Source organism: Candida dubliniensis, chromosome 1 (assembly GCF_000026945.1).
Source record: "Candida dubliniensis CD36 chromosome 1, complete sequence".
NCBI classification, from domain to species: Eukaryota; Fungi; Ascomycota; class Pichiomycetes; order Serinales; family Debaryomycetaceae; genus Candida; species Candida dubliniensis.
The window spans coordinates 2,912,320-2,932,800 of NC_012860.1; the positions used below are offsets into that span (position 1 = coordinate 2,912,320).

At 31.1% G+C, this 20,481-nt stretch overlaps 10 protein-coding genes across 10 annotated transcripts; 6 read left to right on the forward strand and 4 right to left on the reverse strand. All coding sequences in view use genetic code 12, as the record gives it.

Moving 5' to 3' along the window:
- Positions 1-4: 4 nt before the first annotated feature.
- CD36_12230 (mismatch DNA repair protein, mutS homologue, putative) lies at positions 5-3,673 on the reverse strand (the record flags this gene model as incomplete). Its single annotated transcript, XM_002417817.1, has 1 exon — positions 5-3,673. The coding sequence occupies one exon, from the start codon at positions 3,671-3,673 to the stop codon at positions 5-7; it is 3,669 nt and encodes a 1,222-aa protein (XP_002417862.1).
- A 287-nt stretch (positions 3,674-3,960) lies between these two features.
- On the forward strand, positions 3,961-4,722 carry CD36_12240 (conserved hypothetical protein; the record flags this gene model as incomplete). The annotated part of the gene is made up of 1 exon (XM_002417818.1): positions 3,961-4,722. One exon carries the CDS (start codon positions 3,961-3,963, stop codon positions 4,720-4,722), a length of 762 nt encoding a protein of 253 aa, XP_002417863.1.
- A 282-nt stretch (positions 4,723-5,004) lies between these two features.
- CD36_12250 (conserved hypothetical protein) lies at positions 5,005-5,517 on the forward strand (the record flags this gene model as incomplete). The annotated part of the gene is made up of 1 exon (XM_002417819.1): positions 5,005-5,517. The coding sequence occupies one exon, from the start codon at positions 5,005-5,007 to the stop codon at positions 5,515-5,517; it is 513 nt and encodes a 170-aa protein (XP_002417864.1).
- A 193-nt stretch (positions 5,518-5,710) lies between these two features.
- Positions 5,711-6,943, reverse strand: CD36_12260 (RNA exonuclease, putative; the record flags this gene model as incomplete). Its single annotated transcript, XM_002417820.1, has 1 exon — positions 5,711-6,943. One exon carries the CDS (start codon positions 6,941-6,943, stop codon positions 5,711-5,713), a length of 1,233 nt encoding a protein of 410 aa, XP_002417865.1.
- A 1,055-nt stretch (positions 6,944-7,998) lies between these two features.
- Positions 7,999-10,410, reverse strand: CD36_12270 (ankyrin-repeat containing palmitoyltransferase, putative; the record flags this gene model as incomplete). Its single annotated transcript, XM_002417821.1, has 1 exon — positions 7,999-10,410. One exon carries the CDS (start codon positions 10,408-10,410, stop codon positions 7,999-8,001), a length of 2,412 nt encoding a protein of 803 aa, XP_002417866.1.
- Positions 10,411-12,030: 1,620 nt separating this feature from the next.
- CD36_12280 (conserved hypothetical protein) lies at positions 12,031-13,311 on the forward strand (the record flags this gene model as incomplete). Its single annotated transcript, XM_002417822.1, has 1 exon — positions 12,031-13,311. The coding sequence occupies one exon, from the start codon at positions 12,031-12,033 to the stop codon at positions 13,309-13,311; it is 1,281 nt and encodes a 426-aa protein (XP_002417867.1).
- A 2,203-nt stretch (positions 13,312-15,514) lies between these two features.
- Positions 15,515-16,450, forward strand: CD36_12290 (conserved hypothetical protein; the record flags this gene model as incomplete). The annotated part of the gene is made up of 1 exon (XM_002417823.1): positions 15,515-16,450. One exon carries the CDS (start codon positions 15,515-15,517, stop codon positions 16,448-16,450), a length of 936 nt encoding a protein of 311 aa, XP_002417868.1.
- Positions 16,451-17,170: 720 nt separating this feature from the next.
- On the forward strand, positions 17,171-17,694 carry CD36_12300 (peptidyl-prolyl cis-trans isomerase, putative; the record flags this gene model as incomplete). Its single annotated transcript, XM_002417824.1, has 2 exons — positions 17,171-17,264; positions 17,348-17,694. The coding sequence occupies 2 exons, from the start codon at positions 17,171-17,173 to the stop codon at positions 17,692-17,694; spliced, it is 441 nt and encodes a 146-aa protein (XP_002417869.1).
- Positions 17,695-18,096: 402 nt separating this feature from the next.
- CD36_12310 (conserved hypothetical protein) lies at positions 18,097-19,014 on the forward strand (the record flags this gene model as incomplete). Its single annotated transcript, XM_002417825.1, has 1 exon — positions 18,097-19,014. The coding sequence occupies one exon, from the start codon at positions 18,097-18,099 to the stop codon at positions 19,012-19,014; it is 918 nt and encodes a 305-aa protein (XP_002417870.1).
- A 263-nt stretch (positions 19,015-19,277) lies between these two features.
- CD36_12320 (vacuolar ATP synthase proteolipid subunit, putative) lies at positions 19,278-19,868 on the reverse strand (the record flags this gene model as incomplete). The annotated part of the gene is made up of 1 exon (XM_002417826.1): positions 19,278-19,868. The coding sequence occupies one exon, from the start codon at positions 19,866-19,868 to the stop codon at positions 19,278-19,280; it is 591 nt and encodes a 196-aa protein (XP_002417871.1).
- Between the last annotated feature and the right edge of the window lie 613 nt (positions 19,869-20,481).

The window sequence follows — 20,481 nt, forward strand, 5'->3', positions numbered from 1 at the left end:
CAACCTATAACTTATCTATCATTTTGTAGATATTTTCAAGAGCACTCTTTTGAATTGGTTCATCGTACTTTAATATATCTTTACTCAAGTCATCAATTCTGCCAGTGGCTAACCAAACAAAATCACTTTGTAATCCCAAACTAATATCATCACCTTTACTTTCTTCTGCCATTTTTTTCAATTTAGAGGTTTGTTCATATGCCTTGGCGGCAATTTCTGCATTATCAACAATTTCATCAGGAATACCACACATTGATGCAACATTCATACCAAAAGATTTAGGAGCTGTTCCTGTTTCCAATTTGTATAAAAATGTGATATTACGCGAATCATTGTCAACAATAATTCCCATTCGTTGTTGCTTGATTTGTGGATGAGTTTTAAAAGATAACCCCAAAGTACCATAATGCGTAGCGAAAAATCCTAATGATTGAACATGTGTAGCTAAATGATGCAAAACTGATTCGGCAATTGCAAAACCATCACTACTGGAACCTCCTCTACCCAATTCATCTAATATAACCAAAGATCTTGGTGTTGCATTGCTCAAAATTTTCTTTGTTTCCGATAATTCGACGAAAAATGTCGATTTGCCTTGTAAAATGTTATCATTAGCACCCAATCTAGTCATTATTCTATCCACTGGTGTCAATTCAGCCAGTTCAGCTGGAATGTAACACCCAATTTGACTCAAGATAATAGCCAATGCAGTTGTTCTCATCAATGTTGACTTCCCAGCAGCATTGGCACCAGTAAGAAGACCAAAATGAGGTTGGTCACCTCCAAGTTGTACATCATTAGGGATAAATTCTTTAGTGCTCACAAAGCATGGGTGTCTCAACTCTTTGAAATCTATGCAACCTTTATCAGCCTCAATTAGTTTTGGACGACACGAAGGATATCCGATTGTTTCTGATGCTTTGGTTAATGCCAATAAACAATCGATATTGGCAATTGTCTGGATGACTTGCATCCAAACATTGTAGTGCTTATCAAATTTCTCATACATTCTTAACCTCAAAGTATCACAAACCATTTTGTGTAACTCCTGTTGACCTCTTAATTCTTTAGCCAATGTTTCAACTTCTGGAGAATAGTATCGTTTGACTTTTGAAGTAGACCCCATTTGCTTCCAATCACTTGGTACTTTAAGCTTGAATGGGACTTCGATAAGATAGATTTCTTTCCCTGAATCACGATAACAAATTTCTTGTGATTTGTAGGTTCTCTTGTATTCCTTTAATAGTTTGTCCAATTGACATTTCAAATCTTCCATAGATGCTTGTGAATTATCAAATTCTTCATCAGTACCAGGCGAGGGAACTATAGTATCTGTTTTAGCCTGTTCTCTATCAAATGCATCTTCCCATTGTTGAATTAATTCACACATTTCATGAGGGAAACTTTTCAAGTACTTGTAGAGCATACCACTTTCAACATTGGTGAAATCAACCAACTTGGAACTGACACTAGCAATGCTTTCAAAACTTTCAATGACTTTTAAGAAATCTCTAAATCTCAATGTTCCTCCATGAACTCTTGCTAAAAGTCTTTCCAAATCAGGAATATTTGCCAAAGTATCCTGGAGAATAGACCTCAATTCTAATCCATCATTCATCAAATAGTCAACTGCATCATATCTTTGATTGATCTCGTCTACTTTAAACAATGGATGCAAAACCCATTTTTGTAGTTGTCTCTTGCCAAATGATGTAGTGGCACGATTCACTAATTTGAAAAGGGTACCCTTAGTAGTGCCATCGCTCGTATTGTTGAGAATTTCCAAATTGTTTAACGTAATACCATCTAAAATCATGTGGGAAGCTGAATTGCGAGAAATGTGGTATTCATGGATATTGCCAAGACTCATGATACTTGTATCCAATTTCAACAATTTCAAATAATATAACAATCCACCAAAGGCGTTAAAGGTGACCTGATGATTATCCTTGAAGTCAACTAAAACTTTTGGATATTTTGAGTAATCATCCAAGTTTTCTGCATCATAGTATTTGGCCTTAACCAACTGCTCAAGAGCAATATCATAATCCCAAAATTCTGTGATTGGATTTAATGCATTCCAAATTTGGTGATCACTATGGGCACAGAATTTAAGAATCTTGGTAGCAATTTGACACAAGTTTCTCTTTTCACAGATTATTTCTTTAGGGTTGATTTGAGTGATTAATGTATCTAATTTTGTACATTCTGCATCATCGTCTAGTTCAATAAAATTCAATTCAGAAGTGGCTGTATCTACAAAAGCCACACCAAAAGTTTTAGTACCATCTTCCTTCTCCTCTTCTTTAATACTTAAACAATAAGTAGCCATATCGTTGCTGATCATATCCAAATTTGTCAATGTTCCTCCAGTCAATATCCCCTTCAATTCTCTTTCAATAATCTTTTCTTCTTTAGTGGCACCACCCCTCATTTGTTTGACCAACATAGATTCCTTTTGTTCAACTTTGGCAACTTTATATCCATGACTGATAAATTCCTTGGCCCAATACTCAAACGACATTTCTGGAATACCGGCCAATTTCATATTTGCTCGACCTCCACCAGCAATTTTCAAATCAAACTGTGTATTGGCAATAACAGCATCATTCTCATACAACTCATAGAATTTCCCCTTTTGGAAAAAAACAACAGTGTTCCACATTTTGGATTTGATTTGCCAGTATTGCTTTTCAAAAGCAGTAAACTTGGACCAAGCTGATTGTGGAATATACAAGGTTCTTGGATCATAGTCGGGATGATCAGCAGGGCGTTTCTCAGCATCTCTAATATCAACCAACCACTGATACCTTTCTTCATTTTCTTTTTCAAAAGACTTCTTTGGAGGTGTAAGAGTTGAAATGGGGGTTCTTTTAGGTTTTGGTGTGGCCACAGAACTAGATTGACGAGAAGAACCAGCATCAAATCTGCCAAGAATACCTGAAACCAGCAGACTATTGGGCTTTGATGACTTGGGTTTATCCTTGGATAATGGTTTCTTGGTTTTGTTTTTTGGGGCAACCACCTCGTCGTCGTCGTCATCATCCAGTACCGGTCCCATGTCTTCATCTTTGTCGTCGTCGTCAACAACAAAATCACTCATATCATCATCATCATCACTACCTGAATCAGTTGGCTTAAAGTCTTCTTCTTCTTCTTCTTCACTGTCATCTTGAACAATTCTTCTCTTTTTTCTACTGCTGAAAACTTCTTCTTCGTCATCAGACTCGGCATAGTTAATTTTCTTGCCACGACGAGTTGAAGCAACTGGACTCGAATTTAATGCAGCTGTAGTTTTCTCCTTTAATGGTTGTTTCCTTTCTTTTTTCACTTCTACTTGTTTCGACACTGCTGGCGAAGAGGCCAATTGTGGTTTTATTTGATTATGGCCAGGGCCGTCCGGTTGGGATGTTGCCAATGTAGTATTCTTATAATTATCCATAATTGAATGATCGTCATTTTCTTTGTCACTTGATAAAAATGGTTTAGTATCATTGGATTTGGACTTAAGTGGAGACGAAGATAATGGCAGTGGTTGTTGTTTTGGTTTCAGTTTATCTTTAGATGCCATTGGCTTGAAGAAATCCATCAAAGATGATTGCTTCTTTGTTGACCCAGTGGAGTTTGAGCCAGCATTTGGCGATGATCTTGTAGGAGTTGATATTTGACCCATGATTTAGTAATGAATTAATACAACACAGTAAGTCAAAACCAGTGTAGTTAAGAAAAATGTGATTAAGGGTTTGGGAGAATATTTGGGTTGTCTGGATTTTTTTTTTTTTTTAAGTGTTGTTGTTGTTTACCACGCGCTCTAAAAATAAATGAAAAATGAAAATCCCCTTAGACGCGATTCTTTGTCGCGTTGAAGTCCATACAAGAGGTGGTGGTTGTTTTTTTTTTTTTTCTTTGTACTTTTTTTTGCAACAAGAATTACTCTCAATAGGCGGCAAACTTCTGGTGATGAATGTAATTTGGTTGGTGTTGATCTTATTGACTTCATCTTGTGTCTCAGTGTTGCCAGACCCAAATCCAAGTAAAATCGACAGACCCATTTTAAAGATCAGTACAAGAACTCACGACAAGATTATCATAATCAATAATCTACAAGAGGTTGCCAATAATATTTCTGTTGGAATGACAAGTTATGAAAAGTTTAACCGGTTATCATCTAATGAAATGAGAGAGTGTGTTGAAGGTTCGTGCATCAAATATTACATTCGAGAAACCAAGTGCACAGATAGAACTTTTATTGCTAGTGAATGTCGAACTAATCTTAATTCACGATTTCAATCGATCTTGCAACCAACGACGAATATCCACAATTTGCTATTGAGAGATGAGGACTCTATAGATACCCAGTTAAAGACCAATTTGATGGACCATTTCAGTTCTTTCCGTCAATTCAAAGAGTTCAGGTTTAATGATTTTAACAATAATTTGAATTACGACTTGCAATGCCTTGTTGATTATCAACAGTTGATGCAAGTTCATTTTAAACAAACTGTAGTTGAGGTTAATTTAGTGAGAATAACTGAAGTAGCTGAAGCTTGTCAATTCAATAAAATCAATCCCAATTTCTATGGACTGTCGCTGGCATTCACAACAACATATTTACCTGTAAACGGTACGTTCTATTGCCAGAAGGGTAAGTCACAAACATGTAACAGAACAATTGCAGAATCGAAGAATTCAAGATATAAGTTGCCCGATATCTGCGGATAAAAAAAAAAAGAATGGAGAAGAAGGAACAGAAGGGAAAAGAAAAGAAGAAAAATCAGTAGGCCAATTAAAACAATGACAAATAAAATCATCCCAGCACAAAATTCTCAAAATGGTATGATTTGTGCAGGTGGCGAAAAAAAAAAAAAAAAATAAAAGTAACAAAACAGAAGGGACAGGTGGGAAAACTATAAAATGAAAAACAAATACCTATCTCCTTAGTCTCGGTAATAGTATCAATTTTTATATTACTTCAACAACTACTATCCCAAATCATATTCAAAAATGCTTTGTTGTCAAATTGGTTTAAATGCAAAAGTTCCATTTCATTTCTTGTTCTACTCCCTTACTTTTGGGGGTTCTGCTTTTTACTCGTTCATCGTTTCTCCACTAGTGTTTAAGAAATTACCAAGAGAAGAATTTAGTAATTTACAAAATAAAGTATTCCCAACTTATTTCACTGGTCAAGCATTGGCTCCAATTGTTTTAGGGTTAGCCCAACCATTTGCTTATTGTCCATTTACTATTGGATTATTGGCATTATCATCAGTTGGTGGTGCTTTGAACTATTTATGGTTATTGCCAGTTTGTAAGAAAATTAAAGAAGACAGAAACAAGTTAATTGCTGACAAGAAGGATGTAGGTGCAGATGGTCAACCAACTGAAGAACTTAAAGCTTTGAACAAACAATTTGGAAAATACCATGGTATTTCTACTTTGGTTAATATCACTTCGATTGTTTCTCTTGGTGTTTATGGTGTTGTTTTAGCCAAAGCTTTAACTAAAATTAAGTTTTAGGAACAAAGACTATGCTTGTTTCTTGTGAATATTAGCTTGATTCTATATAGTTTCTATGTATGATTGAAAAGTAATTAACGAATTGTTTTATGGGTTATGAATGACTTGCTTAATATGTAAAAAACAAATGTCCCATTTCTTCCAATCCGATGTTGTGGTTGCGTTATTGTAAGGTTATAAGAATATCTTTTCATTACTTTTTAATAGATGTACCTACAGACGTCAACTGTTTTTTGACAAAATGTTTCACAATATCAATTGCAGCAATAGAATCTTCACCACTATCATGTTCACCAGTCTGAATTTTACGACTAAGATATTCGAATGCTAAATCTTTTAGACTCCATCGTTTATTTGGACCAGTTTTCCATTTACTTGGGAAAAGTATAGAAGTGTCAATTATATTCTCATGTATTAATCTCATGGCATTCATATCATTTTCTAATCCATGACCAATTAATATTGTTTCTGAATCCATTACTTCACCTAATTTCTTCATCAGTTGTTCCCATGACAAAAAATCATCCGTCAATTCATGAATACCAGAATATCTAGTATTTAAATCTACTATTTCACCAATGGGTTTAATGAATATATCTAAAACTGTTTTTGTAGTGAAGTAATCAATTGCGGTAATTCTCATCAATTCAAATCCTTTTGTGGTAAATCCCATTTCACAATCAATACCAAGTACTTGTGATTTACCCTTTGTTGTGAATAATTCTTTAGTGGATTTATATGGTAATAATGCTTGTTTTTCTTCTGGTGTATTTAATAAATAAACATGATTTTTGGCTTTACTACAAGGTTGTCCATTCACATTGGACATACAACATAGATATTTCCCTTTTTGTTTCTTACCGTGATGGAATTCACAAACAATTGGTTGTAATTGTTGATCTAAACGAAATTCAGTTCCACATCGACTACAAATTCTTGTGATTTTTTCATTTGGTTTGGATTCAGGTGGGTCCATTATGTATCCAAAATCTATTAACGTTTTCCGAGAAATAATCATTTCCTTTAAGATTTTCAATTCTTTTGCTTCTTGATCTACTTTATTGAGGTGGTGTTGTTGTTGTTGTTGTTGTTGTTGTTGTTGTTGTGACAGAGGTTGGGATTTGACTGGTTTGGTTAATTTGAATACTTCTTGTCTGAATACTGTTTTGTAAGTCACATTGGTTGATTTTTTGGCTATTTCATATTCGATTTCTATTGCTTTTAGTTTTGGATTGGTGATATTTGGTTGTTTCTTAGTTAGGATGTTAAGAATGTATTCTATATTTTTCTTTCTTTCCGGTAGAGTGGCTGGGTGTGTATTCACTTGTTTTGGTAAAATATACTTTGGATCCTCTTGTTTCAATTTCTTGGTGTCATTCCCATTAGAATCCTCTAATGATCTTTTGTGATGGGTGTTGGTGTTCATGATTTCATTTAAAAAGAAAAATGGTTAACGTGTGATTGAAGATATGTTGTACTCCATACAAGATTTGATAATAAAAATAATACCAGAAAAAAAAAGATGCAACTATATAAGACATCCTAAGTAATAAAAATCTACGTATATCTAGCATTAAACTCTCAATCACATTCCTCTTACAATAATCTAACTCATTCGATATGATTTTGCAATCAATTTTTACACATTATGCCTAATATTGAGAGCTAACAATTGCATTTAATTGGTTTTGGGAGGTTACTAGAAAGAAAACCGGATTTTATGCACAAGTGCGTACGTGTCTATCTGCACAAAAAACAATTTTTTTTAACATCCTGTGAGCCCTAAAAAAAAAATTCCTACCTTCCTTCTCATCACTCATCTCATAATCCGCACTATAAATACATCATCAAATCATCAAAAAATTTTTTTCTCATTTTTTTTCCCCTTTCTTTTTTTCTTTTCTCTGTCGACGTACTTCATAGGATCATTTCTATAGGTCACGTCCCTCTTTGACTCTTCAAAAGAGCCACTGAATCCAACTTGGTTGATGAGTGAGATTACCCTTATACCCTCAAAGTGAGATAATTACATGATTTTTGCTTGACTGTGATTCTTTGCAATCTGGTCATCTATTTAATAATGTTTTTGCCTTTGACTTGATGCTTTCCTTTTTTTTGAAGGTTATGCAGCTATTATAAAGGAGCGATGATCTTTACCCTTTTCATTGTGCCTTCTAGGAGGATTTTGAATTGGGTGGGTATAAGTGGCTGTCTGACAAGTTACAAACAATTAACAGATGATTTGTTAGATTGTCTTGAGTTATTGTTTTGTGACTTATAGATTCATTACCTATTGTTGTGGGTCGACCAAAATAAAAACAAGATGCAGTGAATTTTTTTTTTTTTTTTTAAATTACTGTTGTCAAGGTTTGATTTTGTCAATTCCAGATAAACAAATTTTGATAGCATATTTAGAAAGAAAATATTTAGAGTGGTTTATAAGAACTAGCTTGGTATATATATATATATATATATATATAATCAATGGTAACTATATAAAGTATAATAATCTACCACTTTCCCATTTAAATTATTCTCACCATCAATAGGCAAATAAAACACATTTCTCCATTTCTCTTCACCGATAATCCAAAAATCTAACCAATTTTGTTTAATTCCATGATCAGTAGGAATATGCAATGAAGTCAATGGATCATATCTAGTATTGTTCCCATGATGATTAAAAAGGGAACCTATACTCATTTTCAAAGTCAATATGAATTGATCAATACCTAATAAATTCATACATGTTTGAAATTCATTATGATGATGTCTATGTTGACCTTCTAATGATTCTGATGGTTGATTTTGATCTAATGAAATCCCTTCACCAGCTTCAAAATCTCTAGGAACAGTAGAATGATTGAATCGATTGGTTTGTATTTGTTTGTTTAATGAACTAAATTCCCATGTAGTTAAACCTTTAAGGATTTGAAATGTTTGAACAATACATAAAAATGAAATCCATACACATTGGAATAAATCCCATATCAATAAATTGAAATGGAAATGATGATTTTTATATCCATAACACATGTCATCTCCTAAAATTGAACAAGCAAATCCATCTTCTTCATCATCAGATTCGTACTTATCTTTAACTTTATCGAAATATTCTAATGATAAATATAAAAACACAAATACTGCCATGTTCAATGAATAGACAAATGTAATGAAAATTTTATGGTTTCTAACCCCAATATCATTATATACCCATGGACAAGAATGATCAAATCTAGCTATAAGTTTTTTATTATGTTTTGAATATCTTGATCTCAATGGTTTCCTGACAAAACTATTAACACAGAAATGATCAGTATCAAATTGACCCAATTCTATTAATTGAGCCACTTGAGATAATATCACATTGTTGTCAGCAGGAGTAGGAACATATCCAGGGTTAATGAACATGGCTTTAAAAAATGACCAACTGAAAACTCCAATGAGGGCGGCCATAATAATATTAGCGAAAAAATTATGAATAAATGTAGTTGGTAAAATATTGTATAACCAAACCAAAACACTCCAAAACGCTGTAGCAGAAAATACCCCTGCTAAAATTGGTGATTTGGCTAATTTTTTATCATCAAATATGTATTGAGAAATCACTAATTTGTTTAACAAATAAACCCCCCCTGCTAATATTCCAATTGATAATATCAATTTAGGTATTATATATCCTTGACCCATTGATAAAACATTAAACAGAAGTGGTAATAAAAAATATGGAGTTAAAAATGTAATAACTTTACCTAATTTGACTGATACCCAAGGTTTAATAGGAGCCCAATTTTTTTTAGGATCTCTACCAGTTTCAAGTAAAACTTTTTCCCAAGTATTAGAACAATTCATATCTTTAGCTATATCAAATGAATTTTTATTTTGATCATTTTTGACAAATATATCGGATCCAGCTTCTACCAATGCCTTTAACACTGATTTATAACCTTTCATAAATGCCCAATGCAAAGGAATAAACAAACTATTATCAACTTTACTGACATCAGCTCCAAATCTCAATAATGCATTAATGGTAAAAATATCATTTTGATAACTGGCCCAATGTAATGGTGTTCGATTTGATCCATCGGGTTCATCAACGTATATTTTTTTCATTGAATCAGGATTACAACAACTCAATAACAAATAAATGACCAACATGATATTTGAAGAATGTACAGCTAAATGTAATGCATTATAAGTTTGAGAATCACGTAAATTAGGATCAGCATCAGAATTTCTGATTAAATAATCAACTATATATACAAGACCATTACGACATGCCCAATGTAATGGGCTAGCTTTTAATTCTCCTCCTAATTGATTAGGATTAGCACCATTTTCAATTAAAAATTTCACTAACGATAATCGATTATTAATACAAGCCCAATGTAATCCAGTAATTTCATCACTAAATGTATCATTAATCAGAATTTGACCTGATGAAATCAATTCTTTAACTAAAGTTAAATTCCCTTCTTGGCAACTACGCATATATTTTGCTAAAGTTGGATTCAATTCTTGTTCAGTTGGTTGTTCCGGTTTAGTATCAGTAATGGTATTTAATTCACTATCCAAAGTTTCTAAAACTGCTTCAGTTGATTTGATTGAACTTGAATCAATTGCGTGTTCGGCATTGTCTAATACTGATAATTCAATTGGATCGGCTTCGGTTGTTGTTGTGATTGCTGGTGATGATTCTGTTGTAGCTGTAGTATCTTCCAGAGGTGATGTTGCAAGGATCTCTGACTCTTCCGGCGCTGGTTGTTGGGATGTAAGTGAGGGATCTTGAACAGTTTCAATATTAGATTGGTTGTCAATTTCGACTGGTTTGGCAGAAGAAACTTTTGGTTTTGGAGAAGAAGATTTCAGTTTGCTTTTCTTTTTAGCCATATTGGATGAGTTCAATTAATTGGTGATATTCTATGAAGAAATTCTTGTTGTTGTTGTTGTTGTTGAATGTTTGCAATTCAATTGATGAAAGAAACAATTGGAATGGTGTATTTGTTTTCAGTTTACTAGTTTTATTCTTTTTTTTTCTTCTTCTTCCTCTTCTTTAGTACTACTTTTTCAGATTTGAGAAGCTCGCACGATTACTTAAGCAAAAACAAAAAACTTATCATCATCATCATCTATTGTCGATTTTACTACGCCTTCATGGTTTAATTGAGTAGATATTTGAGGCACAGTTGAACAACCTCATCAAAACAATGAAATAGAAGTGATTATTGTGTTTAGAATCGAATTTAGTGATGTTCAATCTTTGATCAAAGATTGCTGTTTTTTTTAGTAAATCCATAATAATAAGGGTGGTGAATATTATGGCAGAGATTTAAAATCTTTACGAGAATTCGTCATTCAGTTTAAATAAGTTCAAAGTTGCAATTGTTTCGTAGATCTGTGTTTTTTGTTCTTGCAAAGATAGTTTATCGCTACCAGATGCAGAAATTATTGTGTGAGATCTAAATGAATTTCGATTTAGTTGTAGATCTCAATATTCTATTGGGAATATTGTTCTGAAGATTTGAAATCCTTTATCATCTATATGAGAGCACAGTTTTAATGAACAGAACTAAATTCTTGACCATTGTGACTTGAATTAAGTGAACCTAATAGTTATATTAGTCAATTGCAATATTTTTAAACAACATTCCAAGATCATAATAAGGTTGTACTCGAAACTTTCTCAATAGATTCCCTGAAAACATTCCATATCTATCTATCAATTGTGGTTGAAATAAATAAAGAGTACTAATTAATTTATTAAGCAAACGTTTTTTAAAGTGTTTCCTTTTTTTTTTCTTTTCTTTACTTTCGCAACTACTATAGAAAATTTTTCACATGACATTTTTTAGTGGCTGGCTTTGGGTGGCTCTCACTCACTGGATGGACCACGGGAGGTTGTGTATTTTATATATGAGTCTCGGCTTTTTTCCCTCTTAAGATTTGAATTTGAACTTCAATTGCTCGGGATGGATTCTAAATCTAATACTAATATATTATGTTATTCAAATTTGGAATGGTAAATCTCTCTTTCTTCAAATTTATATTAAATTGAAACAACTACTTAAATATTAATATTTTCCCCATTATTTTTCTTTTATCTTATTTATCAGAAAAGAAAACCACAATTGATAAATAATTAATACTTGTCCTTTTTCCCAATATCTATAACATTTCAACAATTTAGGTCCACATATTTTACATCCTTTGTTTTTGTTAATTTAATAACTAATTAAAAACTTCTTCGTCTAATTCAAAAGTTGTTTTCTTTTTCCACTTTCTTCCTCCTCCCGTTCATTCTTTCCTTTGTTCGTTTTATTGTTTTGTTTTAGATACTTTAATTTTTCGAACTCATCATCAATCGTTGGTCGTCGTCGTTAACAAAAACTTAATCTGCATTTAAATCTAGATTTATTATTATTATTATTATTATTATTATTATTATTATTATTATTATTATTATTATTCTTGTTTGTGTTATATTTTAGGGAAAATTAAAGATATCAAATTATGGTAGTTGTTTCATTTGTTGTTAATAGAATTCCATTTTCAAGACATATTCCCATAATTAAAAACTTTACCACTGCGAGTACCACAACCACCACAACTAATCTACTGGAAAGTGAAACTGAAGATGAAGATGAAGTAGGGTCTTCTAGTGAAGAAGAAGAAATCAAACCCATAGTTGTCACTACAACCAAAGATAAGGTTCATTCAAAATTACTTGCTAATAGAAATAATTGTTATAGCTCATCAAAACAACAAGAAACAGACAACAACAACAACAAGGAAAATGATTTTGATTATGATGCTAATATTTTTGATAGTCCAAAGAAACAATCCCATTTGGGTTCAGTTGATGGATCTTCTACATTATCAGTATCTGAAAGATTAGCTCGTAGAAAATCAAGAAAGTTGAAAAATAATATATTGTTACCACCACCAAGATTTGGTCTTTCAGCAACAAATATGTCTAATTCATCATCATCATTAAGTTCAAGTTCATCTGCTACTGCTATTACATCAAGAAATGATTCAAAATTTGTTGAAACATTAACTCATGATTATTATGATACCACTACCACTACCAATACTACTACTCCTACTCCTACTCCCCCTACTATTGATATTGATAAAGATTATAGAATGAAACAATATTTAACTGATCAAAATAATAAATTTGATCAATTAATTACTAAAAATTTAGATATTGTTTTAAATGGTGATATAACTAAAGATCCTAATGAAAAAATCTTACAATTAATTTATGAAAATAAACTGTCAATATTGAGTTATATATATAAAACTGGGAAAACTCAATTATCTTCAAGATTACCATATATTCCTTATTTCAATCCTAAAACATCAACAAACGAAACTAATGATGATATATTTTCTGATTCTTCTCCAACACTACTAGGTAGTAGTAGTAGTAGTAGTCCATTTATGGATCAAATTGAAGGTAATGTTGATACCATGGATTTAATAGAAATTGAAGAATTAATATCATTACTTGATAATAATGAACAAAAAATTGATTATTTTATTAATTCATTAAATGATAATACTAAACAATTGCTTAAACGACGATTAGAAAAAGATGTTGATAGTAAAAGTGAAGCTATAAAAAATTTGATTATTATTAGTTGCAGAATTACATTTAAAATTATTCGTAGAATTCAAGATATTTTTAATCATAGAAATATGGATACATTTATTGAATATGTTTTGAAAATTATGGTTTATTTAGATTCTAAATTAGATGAAGAAACCAAGAAAAAAATAAAATAAAAGGGTATTAGAGAGAGAGAGGGGGGGGGTAGGGTTAATGGTTTGGGTTATTTGTTTAGGATATATAAAAGGTTTTAGGGGTGTGTGCGTTTTTATTTAGTTCTAGTAAAATTGAATTATAACAATATTTGTTATGTTAGATAATTCTTGAAGAATAGTTGCAAAAAAAAAAATGATTTTACTACAGTAGATATTTTTTCACTAAAAGTTTACACAAATTTTAACTCAAAAAAAAAAAAAATAACTGAAAACAACTCCAATCAAATGGATCTGGGTACAATCATATCCTACATTGTGAACCAGATCTAGAATATCTGAAATTCCTATGTTTGAGTTGATTCTTGAATTATTCATTGTTGCTCCAGGAGGGGGAGAAAAACAGCTAATGATAACAATTCATCTTTTGCTAATAGATTGGTATCTCTTTAGTGTAGTCGTGTACTTAATCCCAAAAAAAACCAAAGATAAGGCACAAACGAATAATAACACCACACTTACATTTGTTATAGATTGGCTATAGGCAGTAGAAGAAACAGGCAATTCTGTTGAAGAATCAGACAAAATAGAACTAAACACAAAACAATAGATAAGCAAACGTTGATAACTATTATTATTTCTTGCTGTGGTAGAACAACAACAACAGCAACAATTCTTATACAAGAGTATTCCATCTACACAAAATCACCACCACTACTGTGAAAATTCTGAAAAATTTCCAAATAATAATAATTATTAACATCTCGTCTAAATTATTTATCGTGTAAATATGTAAGTGTGGTGTTATTAGTAGAAGGAGTGTGAGTGTGAGTGTAATTCCAATTGAAATTAAAAAATATATATAGGGGGTGGAGAACGTGTAAGTGGAGAGACCACTAAGCAAGTCACTGCCTTCAAAACCAAAAAAATAGGAGTAAAAAAAAAAAGATATGCATATTTTTAAGTTTGCTCTATCTTCCAACCTTGTTAACTCAACTACAACAAACCATTGATGTGTATCTAAACAATCTTTGCTCAATTCAATTTAATTGAATCTTGCTCTATCTAATCAAATCTAAGATTAGTTGATAGAAGATAGGTAGGGAAGGGAAGAGAAGAGTAGAGGGGGAGATAGAACAAAAACAATACGAAACGTTTTTATCTCTCTGCTTCTCCTATATTATATAATAAAAGATCGAATGAATGAAAACTAATTTGCTCTTTCTAACATAACTACACGACTACATTTTCTTTTTTTTTTCTTGAAAGAACAACACAAAAACCAGTTCAACCAATCAGATGACAAGAACCTTAACAATAATCAATCATGCATATAAAAATTAAACCCAATATGGAAATCAATGGAATTTCTTTTTCTATTTTTCTGCATAAACTAAACTAGAGCAAGTAGTGTACGAACCAATATATATATGGACATTTTATTTTTTTTTTTTGTCTTTTGTCTTTTGTCGATGAGACAGAAAAAATTTCCTATAAAACTTGTTGGAAAGTTTGGTCATTAAAATTTTGTATTTTTATTTCCATTTCTCCCTCCTCCCCTTTTTTTTTTTTTTACATTTTACATTTCACTTTTTTTTTTTTTCTTTTCTTTCCTTTCCTTTTCATTCCCATCACTCACATTCTTTTTTTTTTTTTTTTGCTGTTGGAAGGCAAATTAAAACAAAAATTCTATTTTTTTTTTTATTTTGTCTCTTATAAGGAAACTTAATAAACAACACCACCACACATTTATACAATTACTTACTGGATAAGTTACTCCCCCCCCAATTTATCTTTATATTTGTTGTTGGGTTTTTTTTAAAGAAAAAAAGAACATACACATAAACAAACGAACAAACTCATATATTAAACTAACTACATCTTGCTGGTTTAATAAGTGTTAATACTAAACTCAAAATAAAAACCTCATTTGGACATATTTGTTTCAGTGGCGAAGGCTCTTTTTTTTTGTTTTTGATTGGTCAGAATTGAACACGGTGGCAATTACAAATAACTTGCTGTCCTTTAACTTTTTGTTTCTTGTTCAATTTAACACTACCTATTTTTTCCTGATATAATAGACACGACCTTTTTTTACTGGTTAAAAAGACACGACTATTTTTTTTTTGTTAGGTTTACTTTGGGTTATTTGAAATTTGTTTTATTATTTTTATTTTTTTTTTTTCTTTATAATTTAGTTTTCCAAGACACAAATACATTTTAAATAATGGCTTTGTGTTCTCCAGCATTTCCAGGTACTTCAGCTACTACTGCTCCTGTTGCTACCAAACGTGGTTGTTCGACTTTCAATAGTTTATACTCCACACCAAATAAAAGAATTTGCTTGAATAATAATAAGATTCCTGTTTTTGGTGGTATTGGTTTTAAAGGATTTTATAATTCTTCTTTATCATCATCAGAAGAAGATTCTGATTCAGATGATGATGATGGTGATGCTGATAAACAATCCCCATTTGAGGTTATTCAAGTAAGGAAAAAACTTATTCCTACCCGTAAATCCAGTGTTGTTCTTGCAGTCACTGGATCAGAAACTGAGATTGAAAATCTCGATTGCAGCACAGTTCATTATACTGACGGTCAAGAAGATGGTAATTGTGATAATAACAATTCGGTTCCTATTGCTGACAGAAATGCTAGAACTCGTTGCTTTGAATATTTAATTGGAGCTATTGATGAAGCTTGGGCTAGATATTGTGATGCTACTACATCTTTTGAAGATGATGTTTTTGGTTCCAATAAATCTGGCACTAGTACAAGAGCTTATAATGGAAAACTTAATGATGATAACGAGGATTACGATGATGAAGAAGAAGAAGATGACAGTGCTGATGAAACTTTTGATAACAACACTGATATTACAGATTATTCTGATTTCCCACACCAGCAAACTATTGCTTCAACACAAGCATCCAAACAAGATCAATCATCTTGTCAATTGCAAGATTTGAAAGTTCGTTTAACTAAAGCCAAATATTATTTACAAGAATTGGTTGATTCTAATGATTATAGAGAAATTGAATTGTTTTGGAAACGTTGGGATATGATTAAATATTCAACCATTGAATTGGTTGAAGATGATGACGATGATGAAATTGTCGAATCCACAATTGAAGAATTGGAGAATGGACGTTTATTCTTGTAAAAATGCAAACGAATTTTTTTTTTTTTTAAAAAGAAATAGTTAATGTCAAGTTTGACAAAACAAAACTAAGAAAATAGAGATAAAGATATGTTTTTTATTGATCATTGGAGAACAAAAATATCAATTTAGGGGAGGGATTACTAAAAAAGTGATAAGATGCTGGGATTTAACCATACACAAAAGAACTATGAATAGCAACTATTAGAGAGACAGAGTGAGCTATGTGTTATGATAAAGCAAAAATGTTTAATATCACCAGTGAGAGTGGTCCCCTCCTCCCCACCACATCACCTAATAAGTGTTAAAACTCACTGATTATAAAATGTATGCAACATTCAAGTTGTAAATGTTACTGTATTGACGGTTAGTAACAATGTATAAATATAGGGAATCAAATTTTTTTTTTTTTTTTACTTCAAAAATTGGAATAGGTATAGGATTTAAATTAACTTAGGAGTATTATTATATATTTATTGACTGTTAAACGTACAATGTAGACAGACATTTGATGTAAAGTGTTCATTTGTGATAATCGACATATCAGGCACGACTTTGATTTTACTTTTTGGCTTGTTCGTTCGTTCGTTCGTTCGTTCGTTGGTTGAGAGATATTTATATTGCACGAAAAATATATCTCCAGTTACTTTTTTTTTTTTTCAAAGTACCAACACACTTTGCAGCAACAAGAATCAACTGATTTTACTAACCTAAACCTAAATTATGAAGACATCATTTATCTCCTTAGCTGCAATTGTATTAACTCAATTGTTTCCTTCAGTATCAGCTACTGCATCTCCAGATGAATTAAAAATTAGTACGTTACTTTAACACGAAAGAAAAAGTTATTGAATCTTTCCCAACCAACAATTTACTAACTAAACAATTTTTTGATGATAGAAATTCTTAAACTGGTTGAATGTAAACGTAAAACCAAATCAGGAGATTTCATTAGTGTTCATTATTCTGGGAAATTAGAAGATGGTACTGAATTTGATAGTTCATTTCTGAGAGGTACTCCATTACCATTTAATTTAGGTAGTAAACAAGTGATTACTTGTTGGGATGAAGGATTATTAGATATGTGTATTGGTGAAAAAAGAGAATTATGGTGTCATCCAAATGTAGCATATGGAAGTAATGGAATTGGTCCAATCCCACCAAATTCAGCATTGATATTCACTGCTGAATTAGTTGATATTGCTGGTGTTGATAAAGAAGAAAAAGTCGAAAAAGATGAATTATAAGAGAGTTGATTGGTTTGTGGTGTTTTTGATTAAAAAAAAAAAGAGAAATTGTAGGTAGTATTTTTTTTTTATGAATAAACAATTCAATTGTACAAGAGTGTAGTTGTTATGTTTTGTTATATGTCGCTATTTGATTGTTTTCTTGGTTATTGTGTGAGTGTGTGTGTGTGTGTAATAAGGCGCATTAAAACTCAACTCTAATTCTTTAACCCCCTTTCTTTTCTTTTATATACTTAGCCCGGCCCACCCTACCCTCTAAAAACATATATAAATACCCGAAAAAAACAACAACAACAATCAACAATCAACAGATTCTACTTTAATTGCAATTCTTCAACTCTTTACTTCCAACTTCCAATTGTTAAACAACACTCTTAGTATCAAAAAAAAAAAAAAAAAAAAATGTCAGGTCGATTTCTTAAACCATTACAAGAATTCTTGACTTCCAAATCAGATTTCTCAATTATTTACAACACTTCGTCCACCACTACCACCACCACCTCCTCCCCCTCCTCATTTATCACTCCTACTACTCAACGTGTATGTATATTAGATTCTTCATTCAATCCTCCTCATTTAGGTCATTATGCATTAATTGAAGAAAGTTTAACTAAAAATTATGATAATATCCCCGTGACTAATAAAGTAGTATTACTTTTATTATCAGTCAAAAATGCTGATAAACTTCAACCTAAACCAGAACCATTTGATAAACGATTAGATATGATGTATTTAATGGCTAATGATTTATCTAAAAAATATCCAGTTAATATTGCAATTGGACTTACTAATCATGCCAAATTTGTTGATAAATCTTTAGCAGCATTAAATTATATAAAATCAAATCATCAAATTAATCAAAATAATCTTGTGAAATTGACATTTTTAGTTGGATTTGATACTTTAATAAGAATTTTTAATCCTAAATATTATTTACCCGATAAATTATCTAATAGTTTAGAAACATTTATGAAAAATACTGATTTATTTTGTTTAACAAGATTAGATAAATCATTTAGTCAAATTGACCAATCAAAATTTATTGATGATATTCGAAAAGGTGATCATGAAGAAATTCCATCTCATTGGTCTGATAATATTTATTTAGTACCACCAAAAGAAATTGATAATAAGAATAGTAATAATGGAATTGATATTGCTACTCTTAGTTCTTCTTCAATTAGAAAACAAATTGAAAATGAAAATGAAAATGCAAATACAAATACAAATGGTGATGGAGAAACTTGGAAATCTGAAGTATTACCAGAAATTGCAAATTATATTATTAAAGAAAATTTATATACAAGCAATCATGAGTAGTAGTAGTAGTGGTAGTGGTAGTGGTAGTAGTATTAGTATTATTGTTATAAATATTGCTGTTATTTGTTTATTTTCTACAGTAGATACCAGTTTTAAAATCTATCGTATAATATTACTTATTCTTAAAACAAAGAAAAATTCTTGTGCTTTTACATAAATAGTAGGTTCCAATGGTATATTGTTCAAATTGGGATCTAAAAAAAAAAAAAAGTGCTTTGTATGCTTTGGTTTGCTTTGCTTTGCCTAAACTACCTTTTCTTGTTTTATTTAAATTCTTGAGCTTTACCAGTCATTAATAATCCAACAATCAACCCAAATAATCCCAAAACTGATCCGAAAATCTCCACCACCAATATTTTCACAAAAAGTGATGAATCTGCAGCATCACTAATAGCAGCAGTAGATCCTGTGACTCCAACAGCAATACCACAAATTAAATTCGATATTCCCACTGTTAAACCAGCCCAAAATAATGAATATCCCGTATATAAATTTTCTTTGGTGTATAAATTTTTCGAAGAAACACTAGTTAATTTAGCTGAAAATACAATTGCCATAATTAATCCATAAATAGCAACAACTTCACAAAAAATAATTGAAATTAAATTTTTCGTAGTAATTCTTGGTGCTTTAACACCAGCACCTAAAATTGATGTCCCGGTAATAAATATTCCCCATGCTGCACCAACAACTGAAAACCCAATACATGAACTAATTCCTAATGATGCCCACATATATGGTGATGTTGATTCTAAAAATTCTCCAATATTAAATGATTCTCCTGCTCCAGTGAATAACATATATCCTCCAACAGTTAATAATGCTGTTGTTGCTAATATTGATGAAACAGACATTATTTAAAGAGTGTGTGTGACAATGGTAGTAGTAGCAATAATATTTGTGGATAATTGGTTTAGTCTTAATTGTAGGTATCCCCTTCCCTTTCTTTTTAAGATATTTGTCAATGAATTTAAAATTAATTTTTGTTGATAAAAAGGTAAAATGGGATTTTTGATTATTATTTTTTTTTTTTTTTTTTCGTTCAACAATATTTGAACAATCTTCATTTTTTGTATTGAAATACACTACCCCATCCTCCCCAAGAATTACAGATGCTACCAATTTAAGAATCAGTAAATAATCTGAACTATACTTGCAAATGAATTGATAACTACTCAATCATCAACTTTTAACAACATTCCAAAAAAAAAAAAGTGAAATGTCAGACTGGGTTTTTTTTTTTTACCACAAATACAAAACTACTTTTTATTAACTAAGATTATATTTGTTATGCTAAAATTTCATTAAAATCATCTTCTAAAGAACAAAGTTTGAAAATTTGGGTGCGAAAAAATCCCAACGATAAACCACCACTTGAAGATTGAAACCAAATTAATACATATATATATATATATATATATATATATACTTGTTTATAATTTACTTGTATTGAATATTTAATTTCCT